This window comes from Petaurus breviceps, unplaced genomic scaffold, assembly GCF_028583685.1.
Source record: "Petaurus breviceps papuanus isolate PSGF00001 unplaced genomic scaffold, PetGlider_PUasm1.0 90654, whole genome shotgun sequence".
Classification (NCBI taxonomy): domain Eukaryota; kingdom Metazoa; phylum Chordata; class Mammalia; order Diprotodontia; family Petauridae; genus Petaurus; species Petaurus breviceps.
In genome coordinates, this window is record NW_027187301.1 from 7,081,767 (window position 1) to 7,097,491 (window position 15,725).

The window sequence follows — 15,725 nt, forward strand, 5'->3', positions numbered from 1 at the left end:
GGAAGGAAGGAAGGAGGGAAAGAAGGAAGGAAATAAAGAAGAAAGGAAAGAAAGAAAGAAGGAGCTAGTTACATTGCTCAACTGGGACTGGCCAGTTGGGTCCCTAGTGGGGCAGCTCTGACTGCTCACAGGTTGTTCTGGAAGAGGACCAGGACATCAGGAAGATGATGCCATGACATGCAAGTGAATTGAATTTGAGTGAGGGAGGGCTGTGTAAAGTCACCAGCCTCACTTTCCCCCCTGGAGCCATCTGGGTCCAGTGGTTAGATATTCTTCAGGATACTGACCTGTAGGCATCAGAGACAGTCAGCAAAAAGAAATGGAGTTGGAAATGTACTTTTCTGTGAGAAAGGATCTTCATGGAAGCCAGTATCACTGGTTAATAGAGTACAAGCAGGAGAGGAAGGTGTAAGAAGACTGGAATAGTAGGAAGGGTTATGATATTGAGGTTTAAAAAATGGAGGATTTTTTATTTAATCCTGGGGTAACAGGGAATAACAGGAATTTATTGAATGTGGAGCTTACATTGTGCTAGGCATGAAAATTTTCATCACTCCCAAGTCCCTCTTCTAGCCTTTTTGTTTCCATTGAAATGTTTTCTGTACACGTCTTTAGGATGGTATCAGAGGAAGTTTCCCTTGGCCCACAGGAGGAGAAGTGGGCCTTTCTGACGATACAGCTACACCTTACTGATTCTGGTTCTGATCACTTCAGAATCTCTTAGAGTCTGAACTAGGGCTGGATCAATTTATATCTATTCAGCACCAGACAGCAAGTTTATATAAACAAGATCAGAGAGGAGTATTAACAGAAAAAGTTGTACTCTTTTTAAGTAGCTTCAAAACACTATGGAAATCCCTGTTTACTTTCAGACCATTGAGATCTCTCTTTAAATGCCTATTACAACGAATTGAATCAGGTCTCTGAAGGACCTCTGTAGGGTAACATGCCTCATTGGCAATTTGTTTGATTCCTTGTATAAAACAACATTTTGGGGGAAGTCTATATGGGTCTAGTTTCCTCATTTATAAAATGAAGGCGTTGTACCAGATGATTTTCGAGATAAAAACAATAGTGAAGGAGAAAAGATCCTAAGTTCAGGGTTTAATCAGTGACACACAGGCTACTTCTTACCCATTCCTTAATGTTGGACCAGGAAAGGTCACTTTGATTCTGGCCAAGCTGACCCCCAGTGTAGGTTTCTCTCCAGCAGCCTTTGTGTATGACCCCTGAGGTGCTTACCATAAGAGGCCCTCACAAAACATCTACTACTGCTTTTCCCTATTCCTTCTCCTCTGGCCCCAACCCCATTAATCAGCATTCCTTCCCCTAGCTACTGCCCTGCAGTGCTGTAACAGAGCCCAAGCCTTCCTGAAAATGCAATGATCAGAGGAGGGCAGGGGGAGGGAAGGAGGAGGAGGAGGGGAGATGGGAGGGGGCAGGGGGAGGGTAAAGGGAAGAGGGAGAACAAGGTGGCTGAGGGACTATTGGGCAACAAGGAAGGACAAACACTGTTAGGTCACTGATTCTGCTAACACAGCTCCTGTTTCTCTATAAAAGGACCAGGAGAGCAGCTAAGAAGCCATCACAGAATCCAGGGGGTCATTCTGTGATAGAAGCCCCACCACCCCCTTGCTGCCAGACCCAGAACCAACAAAGAAATGAGACTCACTTTCTCGGCCTTATTATCCTTTGGGATAATAGGTAAGTGCCCACTGAATGGCTGTTGATTTAGAGGGGGCATGCCAGGTTCATTTTTGGGGTTGGGTAGGGGTAGGTATCATTGTTTTACGCAGTCTTCCCTGCCTGTTCATCATGAGCAATGCCAGGGTCCATGGTAGCCCTCTGCATGTCTCCTACTGTGAGCTTTCTCTGAGGCTACTGGCACATTGGAGGGGGTCAGAAATTGGATTCCCATCCCTGTCTTCATAAAGAAATGTGAATGAGGCAGACTTATACCTGGCGTGGAAGAGAGACCAGTCCTGGGTTAAACTGTCCGTGAGTGCAGTCTTGAGATTCCAGTCTGCTTCCCTTGTAGACTCCTTGCTTCCCTTGTAGAATAATAGTAATAATAATTAAAAAGAATAATAGTAATAATAATAGCAATAAAGTCAGCATTTATATAGCACTTTCAGGTTTGATCCTTACAGTAACACTGGGAGGTGGGTGCTATTTTGATCTACATCTTATAGATGAGGAAACTGAAGCCCAGAGAGGGGTAAGGGGCTTACTGACAGACACACATCTAGTAAGTGTCTGAGACAGAATTTCACCTCAGGTTTTCCTTACTCTAATGCTGAAGCACCTGGACATTTAGAAAGTTGCAAGTGACCTATGAGGTCATCAGAACCCCCTCATCTTACGGATAAAGAAACTGAGGGCTGGGAAGGTTAAACCATTTGCCTAGGATGACACAGCTTGTTTGAGGGGAATGGGAGACATACTTCGCAAGATTATTTTGTAAGAGGAGGACCGGATAGAAATGCAGAGGTTAGTTGAGGTTTCCGGATCAATACTGCAGCAGTCAATAATACATATAATCTGCCTTAGGAGAGTATAGAACTCTCATCTCCAAACGTAGATCCTGAGATAAAAAAGATCATAGAATCATAACTTGAGAGCTAGAAGATATCTTAGATACCATCCAGTACAGGGGTTCCTAACCTTTTTATGTGACAGGGGACCCTGTGGCAATCTGGGGAAGCCTATGAATCCTTTCTGAGAATGTTTTAAATGCATGAAGTACATGCGATAACCAAGGAAGTTGGTTATGTCAAAATAGAGTCATGCCAACATTAAAAAAAAGCAAGTTCCCTGACCCCAGATTAAGAGCTATATAGTCAGACTGCTTCATTTTGTAGCTGTGAGGAAACTGAGGCTCAGAGGGAGAAGCTGAGTGGAGGAAAGCTTAGGGCTCTGCCTACAGTCACCAGGGGGTCAGTGGCAGAGGCCAGATGAAAACAGCTACAGTTGGTGTTGGGGAAGGAACTAGCCAGGGGAAGGAATGTTGATTAATGGAAATGGGGCTGGAGGAGAAGGAATAAGGAAAAGCAGCAGGTGTTTGGTGAGCTTGTTACAGGGACTCCCTAGAGGGCTGAAAGCAGGTATTCAGGAGCAATAAAGGGGCTATGGGCTTTATCATTTTTCATAATAAAGCCCTAGGAGCTCCCATCCCAGTTTGCTTCTCTGAATTCTTTCTGATGGACACCAATGCCTCCTTTCCTTGTCAATCCCCTATTACTGAGATTTTATATCAGTCACTCAACAAGTGTTAAATGCCTGCTCTGTGCCAGGCCCTGGGGATAGAAATACCAGAGCCGAGGCAGCTCCTGCCCTCACAGAGTTTATATTCCAAGAGGGAGAGACAATGTGCTAATGGGAGTGAGTGGCTGCTATTGAGGGCCCCTTGACAGTGGGGAATATTTTTGCCTTTTTTTTAAATCCACAGGGCTGACAGACAATGACTGGTCCACAGGAAGGGCTTAATAAGTGTTTGCTGAGTGATTGATTTTGTTTGGAAAGTTATCAGGATAGTGAGTTTTCCATATAACTCTGTGTTCCTTTTGTTTCCTGCTTTCAGGGTATGAAATTCCTCCTCTTTCCCCTGCATTGCTTTTGCTCTTGCCAATTTGGCTCTATATTCCCAAATATGACACAGCAAATACAAGACAGGTACAGGCCAACTCTCAGAAGGAGGATAGAACCATGCAGGAGGAGGGAAAAAGCTCAGCCATTGAACCTGGGTCTTGATTTCTGAGGCCAGCTCTTCAAGTGATGGTCCTCTTGGAGAATGAAGGACAAACAGCGAAGTCACATTGCCTCTTAGCAAATCCTTAAGGAGCAATTTTTGTGCCTTAGACGGATAGGGAGAATGGGATGGAGATGCCCCATGGAGGGATGAAACAGAGATCCTGGCAGATCCCCTCCTGGGTGCTTCCAGGGATGCAGGGGCTCCTGTAGAGAGGAGGAAGGTAAAGCAGGGGAGGAGCTCACCCCAGCCATCAAAGTAGTTTACCATTTTAACTAATAATTCTAGATAACTAAGTTCTAAATTCTAGCTTTGAAGGACTGACTGCAACATACAGGAATGGCCATAGGAATAAAAATCAAAGGACTTGGGTTCCTCCTGGCTCTGGCACTTCTTGTGTGACCCTGGGAAAAGTTTACTTTTGGTGGGAGGGAGGGAGGATTACTTCATTTCTCTGGGCCTCAGTTTTCCTCCCTATAAAGTAAAGCTGTTGGAGTTAATTGTATTCAAAGTTTCTCCCAGATCTAAATCTATGTGGAGCACCTGACACATTTGATTAAATGGGGGTGGGGGGAGGGTCAGAAAATGCTTAATGTAGAACATGGCACTTGTGCCTAGTTTTGAGTTGAACAAGAGATTGTAAGAGAAAAATGTGAGGAGGGGGAACATTCCAGGCAGGTTGGACAGCCTGTGCAGGCATAGGAGAGGGGAACATTATATACAAGAATGGCAAGAAGGTAAGATTGGCTGGAAGGCAGTGCTCCCCTGCTTCCCTGGAAAGGTGGGGGAGAGCTGGACTGGGGGGGGGATTTAGTGCTCAGCAAAGGAGTTCGAATAGTATGGCCCCTTTAGATCCTTTAAGATGTCCCAGAGATCTGGCCCAGCCCCTCACATTTTGCACATCAAGACACTTTAGCTACAAAAAACCCCTTGTATTTATTCTGAAAGAATTGTGCGAGGACGCTTCTCAGGAGGGCAAAGATATTTTGGGATATTTCATGGGATGTTTCAATCCATTACTAATGAATTCCCAGACTTCATGTTTTGATTTTCTGCATATTTGTAAAATATACTTTGAATATGTTGCCTGCAAGCTGCTGTGCTTGTGTTCCCTTGTTCTTCAGTCATATCTGCCCCTTCGTGTCCCCATTTGGGGTTTTCTTGGTAGAGATACTGGAGTGGTTTGTCATTTCCTTCTGTAGATCATTTTACAGATGAGGAAACAGGGTTAAATGACTTGCCCAGTGTCACATAGTACGTGTCAGAGGTCAGATTTGAACTCAGGTCTTCTTAGACTACAGACTTGGTGTTCTATCCACTGCTGGCAGTGGCTGTAATGCATGGGCTAGTCCATCCACTGAAGTCCTGCTTCATCTTGCCATGAAGGTGACCCTGGCTTCTCAAAGACAATGTGAGCCGAGTTCAAGACCTGACAGGTCCTGCTAAGCTGGGAAGACTTCAAGTATGGTTTTGGTGCTGTCCTAGGACCAGAGTCATGACGTTAGAGGTGGAAGGGACCTTAGATCACACTAAGAATAACTAACACATATTTTGGTTTTAGTGTTAGCAGCATCTAGTCCAACTCCCATATTTTACAGACATGGAACTGAAAGGAAGTTACATGAGTTGCCCAGAGACACACAGGTCATAAGTAGCAGAGGTTGAATCTAGCCTTCCAGCTGCAAATCCAGTGTTCTTTTTTTTATCAAACCATTAGTAAAACCTAAACCACAGACCAGCCAAGTGTGGAGAGTCTAGAAGGATAGGGAGATATAAAAAGAGTTTTGAAAATGAATTAAGGTATCTGTGTGACCCTGGGCAAGTCACTTAAACCCAATTGTCTCAAAAAAAAAAGAAAGAGAAGAAAATGAAGAAATGACCAATGCCCAGGAAACCATGGATCTTGGAAGTGCTGACTTACACATCAACAAAGTGGATTTGAACTTCTTTATAAGTCAGTTTAAAAAAAAATACAATCAGGGTTAAGTGACTTGTCCAAGCTAGTAAATGTCTGGGGCTGGATTTGACTTCAGGTCCTCTTGACTCTAGAGCCAATGCTGTATCCACTGTGCCACCTAGCTGCCCCTAAATCAGGGATTCTTAACCTAGGGTTTGCAAAATTTTCTGTTTTGTATATATTATATTTATTGTATTATATTGTCTTGTATCTTATTTGTATTTGTATTGTATTCAGTACAGTTGGTGTCCTTTGTAATCTTATACATTTCATTTTATGCATTATGCTAAAAGACTTTGTGAAAAGTAGTAATGACATCAGCATTAACAAAACACAACCCCCTCCCTCCTGCCAAAAATAAAGAGCTACCCATGAGGAGTAAAATACCTAGGAGAGGGAGGGGGAATTGTCTTTTTTTTAATCTCTTGTCCTTCCCTACCAGCTTCTCAGGTGGTAGGAAGGAAAGGGGAGGCATCTGGGGAATGAGTTCTTGGGCCCTGGATAATTGACAGCTGATGACTAGCCCAGGATGGGGGACAACTTCCACTCTTACATGCAGGCCCTGGAGGTCTTGTTCCTCTGTGCTCCCTCCTGGGTGATGACTGCTGCAGGGGATCAGGACCCGGGACAGAGGACACCTTCTCTGTCCCTGGTGGAGAGAAGGGAGTGTGGCCATGAACTCATGATTCCCCTCTGGTTTTTCTCCTCCAGGGCTGTGCCTGGCTTCTACAGAACAACAAGTAAGATGGTGTGCCATATCAGAAAATGAGCTGAAGAAATGTAATGAATTTAAAGAGGCCATGAAGTCTATCAACCATCCTGGTCTGGCCTGTATAAAGAAAACTTCCCACATGGATTGTATCAAGGCCATCTCGGTAGGTCACAAGCCCTTCTTAGTGGTATGGTATATGATTTTCTACCTGTGGGAGAATGGAAGAATGTTCTCTCTGCTCTCCCCCAACACTCTTACTTTGTTTCATTACACCAGTACCTCCCTTCCAAGAGAGTCTCTAAGAAATTCTTGTTGTTACTGTTCAGATGTTTCAGTCATGTCTGACTCTTCATGAGCCCATTTGGGGTTTTCTTGGCAGATACTGGAGTGGTTTTGTCATTTCCTCCTCAGATCATTTTACAGTCAAGGAAACTGAGGCAAACAAAGTGAAGTGACTTGTCCAGGGTCACATAGCTAATAAGTGTCTGAGGTCAGATTTGAGCTCAGAAGTTGTCCTGACTCTAGACCTAGTACTCTGTGTACTTTGGCGCCACCTAGTCGTCCCAAAGAAATTCTTAGTGCTCAGTAATTCTGAAAAAGTGCTTTCCTGGAAAGAGAGTCTGGTAGGGAGACAGAATTACTTGCAATGCTAAGAAAGCAGCTGCATGGAAAATAAAGGAGGAAAGAGAAATAAAATCCAGAAATTATGGCTGCAATGGCAGCTCAATTATTAAAAAAATTAAAAACATAACCATCTCTGTTGCTGCTTTGAATCGACATGGAAGGGACCCTGGCTTCTTTAAGGCTATGCCAACAAAAGGCAAGCTTTGACAAGGCCTGCCAAGCTGTAAGGACTTCAGCTGAGTGAGGGTCTTTTGTCTGGGTGCCTGCTAGCTGAGACTCAGCCCAGATCAGTGCAGTGATGCTCATTACCTGGAACTTAGCTAACAGGTGACCCTTCCTTCCTTCCTTCCTTCCTTCCTTCCTTCCTTCCTTCCTTCCTTCCTTCCTTCTTTCCTTCCTTCCTTCCTTCCTTCCTTCCTTCCTTCCTTCCTTCCTTCCTTCCTTCCTTCCTTCCTTCCTTCCTTCCTTCCTTCTTTTCGTCATTCTTCAAGACAATCTTCTACGGGTGAAGTAGAACCTAGGTGAATGAAGATTTCAAGTACAAATGGGAAAAAAATAATAGAATCATAGATTTGGATCTGAAAGGGACCTCTGAGGTCACCTTAGTTTAGCTACCCTCCCCCCTTTTTTCACAGATGAGGAAACCTTAGAGAGATTAAGCAAGATTGTCCAAGGTTGGAACAGCTAGGTGGTACAGTAAATAGAGCACCAGCTCTGGAGTCAGGAGGACCTGAGTTCAAATCTGGACTCAGACACTTAACATACTTACTAACTGTGTGACCTTGGGCAAGCCACTTAACCCCAACTGCCCTGCCTTCTCCCCTCCAAAAAAAAAAGATCGTCCAAGGTCATCCAGGTTGCTTGTATCAGAGCTGAGATCTGAACCTAGGCCCTTTGACTTCAGAGAGTATGGCTGATCAATAACTATTCAATGGATGTACAAATAGAAGGGAATCTGCCCCACTCCTGTGCACTTACCGTTATCAGTTTTCATAGTTTATAGATCTGGAGTAAGAAGGAACCTTAGAGGTGACTGAATCCAACCCCCTCATTTTACAGATGAGGAAACTGAGGCCCAGAGAGGTCAAGTGCCTTGCTTAAGGTACCACAGTAAGAGGAAGAGCCAGGATTTGAACACAAATTTTGGCTTCTGATTCCATATCCAGCTTGCTTTCTGTAGACTTCTTGAGGATGGAGACCAAATAAAATGAATGTTTTCTATCACTATTTTTCATTAGGAAGGGATTGCTAAATGTTGTTTGAATGGAAGGTAGAGCAATTGCAGACAGGGAAGGGGTATGAGAGAAATTTTTTTTTCATTTAATGGGAGAGAGAATTCTTGGCATGTTTATCTGCTATTATGTTCCAAAGAAGGTAGGAAGGAACTAAGCATTTATTAAATCCCTACAGTGCTAAGCACTTTTGATCCTTAAAACAACCCTGAGAAGTAGGTCCTGTTATTATCCCTATTTTACAGTTGAGTAAACTGAGACAGGCAGGGGTTAAGTGACTAAAGCCAGATTTGAAATCAAGTATTTGTGACTCCAGGCCCAGGACTCTACCCATGGCAAGTAAAGGGCAATGCAGCTTTGTGAAGGTCTTTCTGGTCATGGCTTTTCTATGATTTCCTGCCATAACTATCCTTTACATGTGATCATACTGTTCTCATTGAGAGGCGAGGGACTTCAGAGCTGCTTATACTCATCCCTTTCAGGAAAACGAAGCTGATGCTGTGACTATTGATGGTGGGTTGATCTATGAAGCAGGTCTGGCCCCCTACAATCTGAAACCTGTCGTTGCTGAAGACTATGGAACTGAAGAAGGTGAGTTCTCCTTGACTTGAGCATGCTGGCTCCCAAGACAGCATGGGGGGGTTCTGACAGCTCCTGGAGTGCTGATAGGACCAAACCCCAAAGTCCAGAAATTGATGAGAGTGAGAGATTGGACTTTGTCTGTGGGACAAAACTCCCAGAAATTCCCCGATTATAGCAGAGACCCTTATAGAAACGACTCTCCCTCTTCTTCATCCATTTCTGCCCTCTGAACTTATTTTCTCTATGTGCTTCTGGCTCTGAAGTATTCAAACTCATGATGTAAGAAACAGAGAGGGAAAAAAAATCAACGGACATTATTCTGGTCACCAAAACAATACAGGGATTTTAGCTGGGAAATTGCCTGAGAAGAGATTGTAGAGTTGGCAAATGTGAACTAGGCCTTTTTCTCAGCCACTCATTTGCTTGAATGGAGTCACTGGAAAAATTCCCAGCATTTAATGATTTGAAAAGGTAGTTTTGATTATTTTCTCTTATAATAGTCAATACTCTTTTAAAAAAATTCTTTTATCTTTAATTTGTGGAATAAAACAAACATTTCTGTAACATAGTATAACTTAAAAAATGATTACACATCAAAAAGTGAGTATAAATCTATTATGTACAACTTACTGTTCCTTTTATATATAGAACAAAGTTATCTTGTAAATTTCTTTTTTTTCCTTCCATTCCCCCTGAGATAGCTAACATTAGACACAAATAGATATATACATATAGACACACACAAGCACACATACATATATGTAAAATTATTCTATGCATACTTCTGTTTATCAATTCTTTCTCTGGATGCAGATAATATCTTTCTTCTTTTGTCCTTTGTAGTTAATTTAGGTATTTATCATAGTCAAAATAATTTATTTGCTCATACTCTTAAAACAATATTGCCATTATTGTATGCAATGTTCTCTTGGTTCTGCTTCATTTCACTCTTCATTATTTTGTATTTTACATATGTTTATATATATAAATATGTGTATATGTTTTTTGGCTTTTATGTATGTTTATATACAATATGTGTGTGTGTATATGTGTCTGTATATGTGTCTGCGTGTGTGTAAATTTTATAAGAGTTTTCAAATTCTTCCTTCTCCTCACCACCAGATCTAAGTTGAAGATTAGAGATTTCCTGGGATCTCTCTACCCCTTAGGAAACCAGCAGAGTGTATGGCTCCTAGCTGAGATTCTTCCTGTTTCTTCCATCTCTTATAGCACCTCTGTCTCAGTACTTTGCTGTAGCTGTTGTGAAGAAAGGAACTAATTTCCAGATCAAGGACCTCAAAGGCAAGAAGTCCTGCCACACTGGTCTGGCCAGGTCAGCTGGGTGGATCGTGCCCGTGGGGACATTATATGAACTTAACTTGTTGGACTGGCAAGGACCACCAGAACCTATGGAGGATGGTAAGCTGGCATGTGCAATGAGGACTTTGAATGTTGTGGCTTCTAGCTGTAGTATTACTATTAGCCCCCCCCCCTTCCTTCCTTCCCCACTTCTTTCACCCCTTATCCTCCCTTCTCCCCACCAGATCTGTGATTTCAGCAGTGAAATGAGTTCTTGGAGGGGAACTTTTTTTTACTGACTGTAGAGGAAACTGTAGCTTATCAACTTAGGCTCAAGGTGCCTGGGGTGTTGAGAATTTAAGGGACTTGACTATCCATGGCAAGACCTTGAACCCAGCTCTTCCTGACTCAGAGGCTGATTTCCTTTTTTTTTCTTTCTTTAAAAATTTTTAAAATTTCCCCTCCCCCACTATGTTAAAACAAATTTTAAATATATATTTTTTTAAAGTTTTGATTTCCAAATTCCTTCCTTCCCTTTCTCCCTCCCTCCCCTTCCTCTTCTCTGAGACAGTAAGCAATCTGATATAATTTATACATGTGCAATCATGTAAAATCAGAGGCCGATTTTAGAGTCACCTTCCCACATTCTGTGTTCATTACACACATTGTATATTCACTACACACATTGGAAACTGGCACACTAAGGCAGAAGACAACAGCATTAACAAGAAGGTTGATCATTTAACAGTGGCAACAGTAGAAAACATTGTTTATTGCTATCATCAATCATCAGCGATTTTTATTTTAGTTAGTGTGCAAAATTTGGATGTATGTGTCGAATGAAAGGTAAATTTTATGTAAAATTTACAGGAAAGGTTATTTGGACAAATAGGAATGAGTAAAGGTCTGGGCATGATGTTGCTTTCTTTCTGTGATTGGAAATTGTGTTTTGGGGGGCGCCACTAGGTGGCGCAGGGGGGATCTCTAGCTCTGGAAACAGGAGGACCTGAGTACAAATGTGACCTCAGATATTAGTAGCTGTTTGACCCTGAGCAAGTCACTTAATCCTAATTGCCTGCAAAAAAGAAAGAAAGAAAACTGTGCTTTGTAAAAATAATATCGTCTGAACCTTTGGCTTTTTATTCATATTCCAACTTCTTGCCTGAGGTCTGTGTCCTTTAATGCCCTCCCAGACTTAGATGTTTTGTGTTCTGCCTTGCAGTACACTACAATGCCCTATGGAAACTTCTTCCAGTCCAGGGGTTTTTATCCTTTTTTGTGTGATGGATCCTTTAGCAGTCTGGAGAAACTTCTAGATCCCTTCTCAGAACAATGTTTTTAAATGCATAAAATAAAATACATAAGCTCATAAAGGAAACTAATATTATTGGACTACAGCAAGCAAAATGTATTTTTAAAAAAGCAAATTTATGGAAGCTCCCATTAAGAACTACTGAAAGAGTAGCTATTAGAACTAATTTATCTCCTTCTTGGTTTTGGGACTTTCCCAGGAACCAGGAGGTAGATAGATGGTTGGGGCAGGATATTGACTCAGAATCTGCACTTGAAGGATGGACCTAGGCCTGATTGTTAGGAATACAAGTGGGTAATTATTGTGCTTGGAAGGAAATTATTGACCTTGTGGACTCATTGATCCAAAGTGAAAAGCAAATGGTTGAGATCACTATGTTCATACAGATGTCTTCTGGGCCAAGGGCAGGCCTAGAAAGCACTCTTGGATGGACTAGTGCATTGTTTCTGTGTGTGCCCTTACATACCCTTCTCACTGTTTATGCCTGCTATTTCTTTCTCTCCATAGCTGTGGCCAGATTCTTCTCTGGCAGCTGTGTTCCCTGTGCTATGGCGAAGAATCCTAAATTGTGTTCTTTGTGTGCTGGAAAAGGTGGCGACAAGTGTGCATGCTCAGACAGAGAACCTTATTTTGGCTACTCAGGAGCTTTCCAGTAAGTTGAACCCTCCCCATAACTCCAGTGAAACTTCAAGCATCAATAGGTCTGTGGACATTTTCTCCATTCCCTATTATTTTCCTGGGTCCCATCAACAGCCACACCTTAGCTTCAACCATCCTGACTCCTGGTTCCCCAAAGAAGTCAGGCAGGACAGCAAGTAACCTGTGCATTAGTCCCCTCTTCCATAGTCACCCCTACTTTCATTCAAATGAGGCTGATTTATGCCAAGCACTTTGTAGAACTTAGAGCATTATATGCAGAGGGGCTATTATTATTATTATTATTATTATTGGTTCTTTCAGTTTCTATGCCTAGTCTAGACTGAACTGGAGGAAGACAAAGGGCCTTACTGAGAAAGTTCTTTAGCATTCAGCAGTCCAGCCAAGATAATTCTTTGATTATTAGAGATAGGCTGACTACTTATAAAAAAAAATGCCCCCCACAATCTGTCTCACAGTCTGGCTTACTGGAAAAAAAGGCCCTCTTTTCCCTGTAGGCTGATTCGAGCTGACTTCTAGGGCCCTCAGCTTATCCCTCCTGGCTGTCCACCTCCACTAGATTTCTGAAATAGATGCTTCCCTCTAACTAATTCCCTCTTCTCGTGTTTTGCCTCACACTGGTTCATCAGAACTCTAGAGTAGAACTTCTCCATGTCAGCCAGGGTCAAATGACCTATGCTCACCACAAAGGAACCAAAAAAAATATTTTTAATTCTAGACAGCCAACCTGGGGCCCCTGGAAGATGTGAAGTATTTCTCTTTCATGTCAGAGACTCTTAAATTGTTATACTTACACACACACACACACACACACACACACACACACACACATGCCCCTTTTTGGCTGAACTCCCAGCAAAAGGTGAGGAATGGCAGAATCTTGAGTCAGTGTCTGAACCCCTTGTGCAGTTAATACACCCCTGGACATTAGTTACATGCTGAATGACCAGCTCTGACTTAGAGACTGTGAGGATACAGAAGTAAAAGAAGCTGATTCTGTCCTCAAGAAGCTCACAGAAGGAACACTGGATTGGGTTGGGAAGACTAGTTGTTCAGTCATTTCAGTCGTACCTGACTCTTCCTGACCCCATTAGGGGTTTTCTTTGCAAAGATACTGAAGTGGTTTGCCATTTCCTTCTCCAACTCATTTTACAAATGAGGAAACTGAGGCAAATAGGGTTAAGTGACTTGCCCAGGGTCTCACAACTAGTAAGTGTTTGAGGCTAGATTTGAACTCAGGAAGATGAGTTTTCCTGATTCCAGGTCCAATGCTCTGTGCACTATGGAGCTGTTCTGGGAAGACTAGGCTGATACCCATAAAACAAAGGCCAACTAATCATGGCAGGACATGAGAAGTCTCATTGGCCCAGTAGAAAGACAACTGAATTTGGAGTCAGAAGATTCCAGTCTGAATCTTGAATCTTCCACTTTTACTACCTTTAAGACCCGAGGCGAGTCACTTCTCACAAGGCACTTTGGTCCTCAGGCTCTTCTTTTTCAGGATGAGGGGGTTGGGGTCCATCATTTCTAAAGTTTTTTCCATTTCTAGATCTACAATAAGTGGGACCCTCTCCTTAACTGCAGCTAAGCTTTACACATCAATAGGATTCATCAGTATCATTGCATGCTGAATTGGGTCATGGGTGCCAGAGGAGTGGGGGTGGGGTGGGATGGATGGGGCCCTAGGTTTGAATCTTGGCTGTAACCCTTCCTTTCTGTGTGACCTTAGGAGCCTCAGGTGGACTAGGTGTTCTCTGGGTTCTCTTGCTTTGGAAATCCTCTGTACGCTTCTATGTCTGTGAGGGTTATAGGAAAGCATAGGCTAAGCTATAAATGGTGGGCTAGGCTCATTCTTGTTATTTCTTTTTTCCCTAGATGCCTGAAGGACAATGTTGGTGATGTGAGTTTTATCAAGCACACAACTGTGTTAGGTAGGTACTAGGGTAGAGAAGCCCAGTTCCCCATGTCCCAAGCATAGCTCACATTCTAACCTCATTCTTGTTTTATTTCCTGCCCTTGTGTTCTTTCTTGAAACCCTCTTCTGAAGAGAATTTAAAAAAGTTAGTAAAGGTCTTATGGTTATTCCATTTACCATCTGTTGGAGTATAGGTGGAATTTTCTGCACCAGACTCTTCCAGTTCTCTCTTTCATTGATTATTCATCTTTCCATCTACATCCCTACCCACACCCTGATACTTGCAGACTAAAACTACCCAACTTGGTGCCTGGTTGCCCTGCTAGATTATAATGTCCTTCAGAGTGAGGAACATGCAAAGGAGACAAAAGTATGAGACATAAAAGGTAGAATCACTGAGACAAGAGAGATGAGGGCTGGAGGGGGTGGGGAGGAAGATCGTTGGAATGTCAATGGATAATTGATTATAGCCAAGTAGTACATGCAAGATTTCTCATGGAAAAGTCTGGTCCTTTAGGAAGGTGATATCTAATTTGCTGTTAGGCTTTTGTAGAATTGCTAGAATTCTAGGAGCACAACAAAATAGTCTGCCCAGCATCTCTTTGACCTAGAATTCTGATTCCACTGTGGATTTGAGAGATTTCTTCTTCTTGATCTTTTGTTTTTGTTCAAAACATGTCTCTCATTTAATGCCCATAATAATGCTTTGCACACAGTAGAAGTTTAATAAATGCTTGTTCCTTTGAGGTTGTTCTATAGGAGATCTGGCTTCCCTAGTCTTGCCAGATTCAACTTTCCAAGAGGAGATGCTGAGACACTGATTCAAGGAAACTGAGAGTTCATGGGGCACGGATGTATCTTTAGAACCCTGCTCATTTGGGGTTTTTGCTTCTTCTTTCAGAGAACCTTCCAACTGAGGCTGAAAAAGGAGAATATGAGCTACTGTGCCCTGATAACACAAGGAAGTCTGTGGATAAGTACTCGGACTGCAACCTGGCCAAGATCCCGGCTCATGCTGTCGTGGCCCGAAGTGTGAATGGCAAGGAGGATCTGATCTGGAGTCTCCTCTCCGCTGCACAGGTAATGGCCATCTTTTTTTTCTCTTTTTTAAATTCAATTTTATTTTATTTAATTAAGTCCTAAATTCTGTCTCTCTGCCCATCCCCTCCCTCACCCATTGAGAAGCCAATAAATATAAAACTCACTATAAATATAAAGTCATACAAAACTCATTTCTGCACTAGCCATGTGAAAACGGAAAAAGAAAGGAAGAAGAAAAAATATGCTTCATTTTGCACTCTGAGTCTATCAACTCTCCATCTGGAGGTGGATAGCATTTTTCATCATGAGTCCTTTGGAACTGTGACAGATCATTGCATTGATCAGATTTACTAGATCTTTCACAGTGTACATAGTTCTCCTGCTTCTGCTCTCTTCACTTTGCATCAGTTCATACAAATCTTCCCAGGTTTTTCTGAAACCACACGTTTTTTTACAGCACAATCATATTCCATCACTTTCATATACCATAACTTGTCTGGCCATTCCCTAATGGATGGGCATCCCTTTAGTGTCCAACTCTTTGCCATGACAAAGAGAGATGCTATAAAAATTTGTGTACATGTGAACCCATTACTAATGCACTGGCTAAGCTAGGATCCAATAAGTCTATGAGTCTGTCAGTCTG

General features: G+C 42.5%; 1 protein-coding gene across 1 annotated transcript in view; it reads left to right on the forward strand.

Annotated features, from left to right (window-relative positions):
- Positions 1 to 1,456: 1,456 nt before the first annotated feature.
- The window catches only part of LTF (lactotransferrin), a 44,483-nt gene continuing 30,214 nt past the window's right edge, over positions 1,457 to 15,725 (forward strand). The window contains exons 1-7 of the mRNA XM_069065039.1: positions 1,457 to 1,704; positions 6,417 to 6,580; positions 8,756 to 8,864; positions 10,086 to 10,274; positions 11,974 to 12,118; positions 13,999 to 14,054; positions 14,940 to 15,118. Of these exons, the coding sequence (XP_068921140.1) occupies positions 1,662 to 1,704; positions 6,417 to 6,580; positions 8,756 to 8,864; positions 10,086 to 10,274; positions 11,974 to 12,118; positions 13,999 to 14,054; positions 14,940 to 15,118 (885 nt within the window). The 5' untranslated portion in view covers positions 1,457 to 1,661. The remainder of the gene's footprint in view (positions 1,705 to 6,416; positions 6,581 to 8,755; positions 8,865 to 10,085; positions 10,275 to 11,973; positions 12,119 to 13,998; positions 14,055 to 14,939; positions 15,119 to 15,725) is intronic.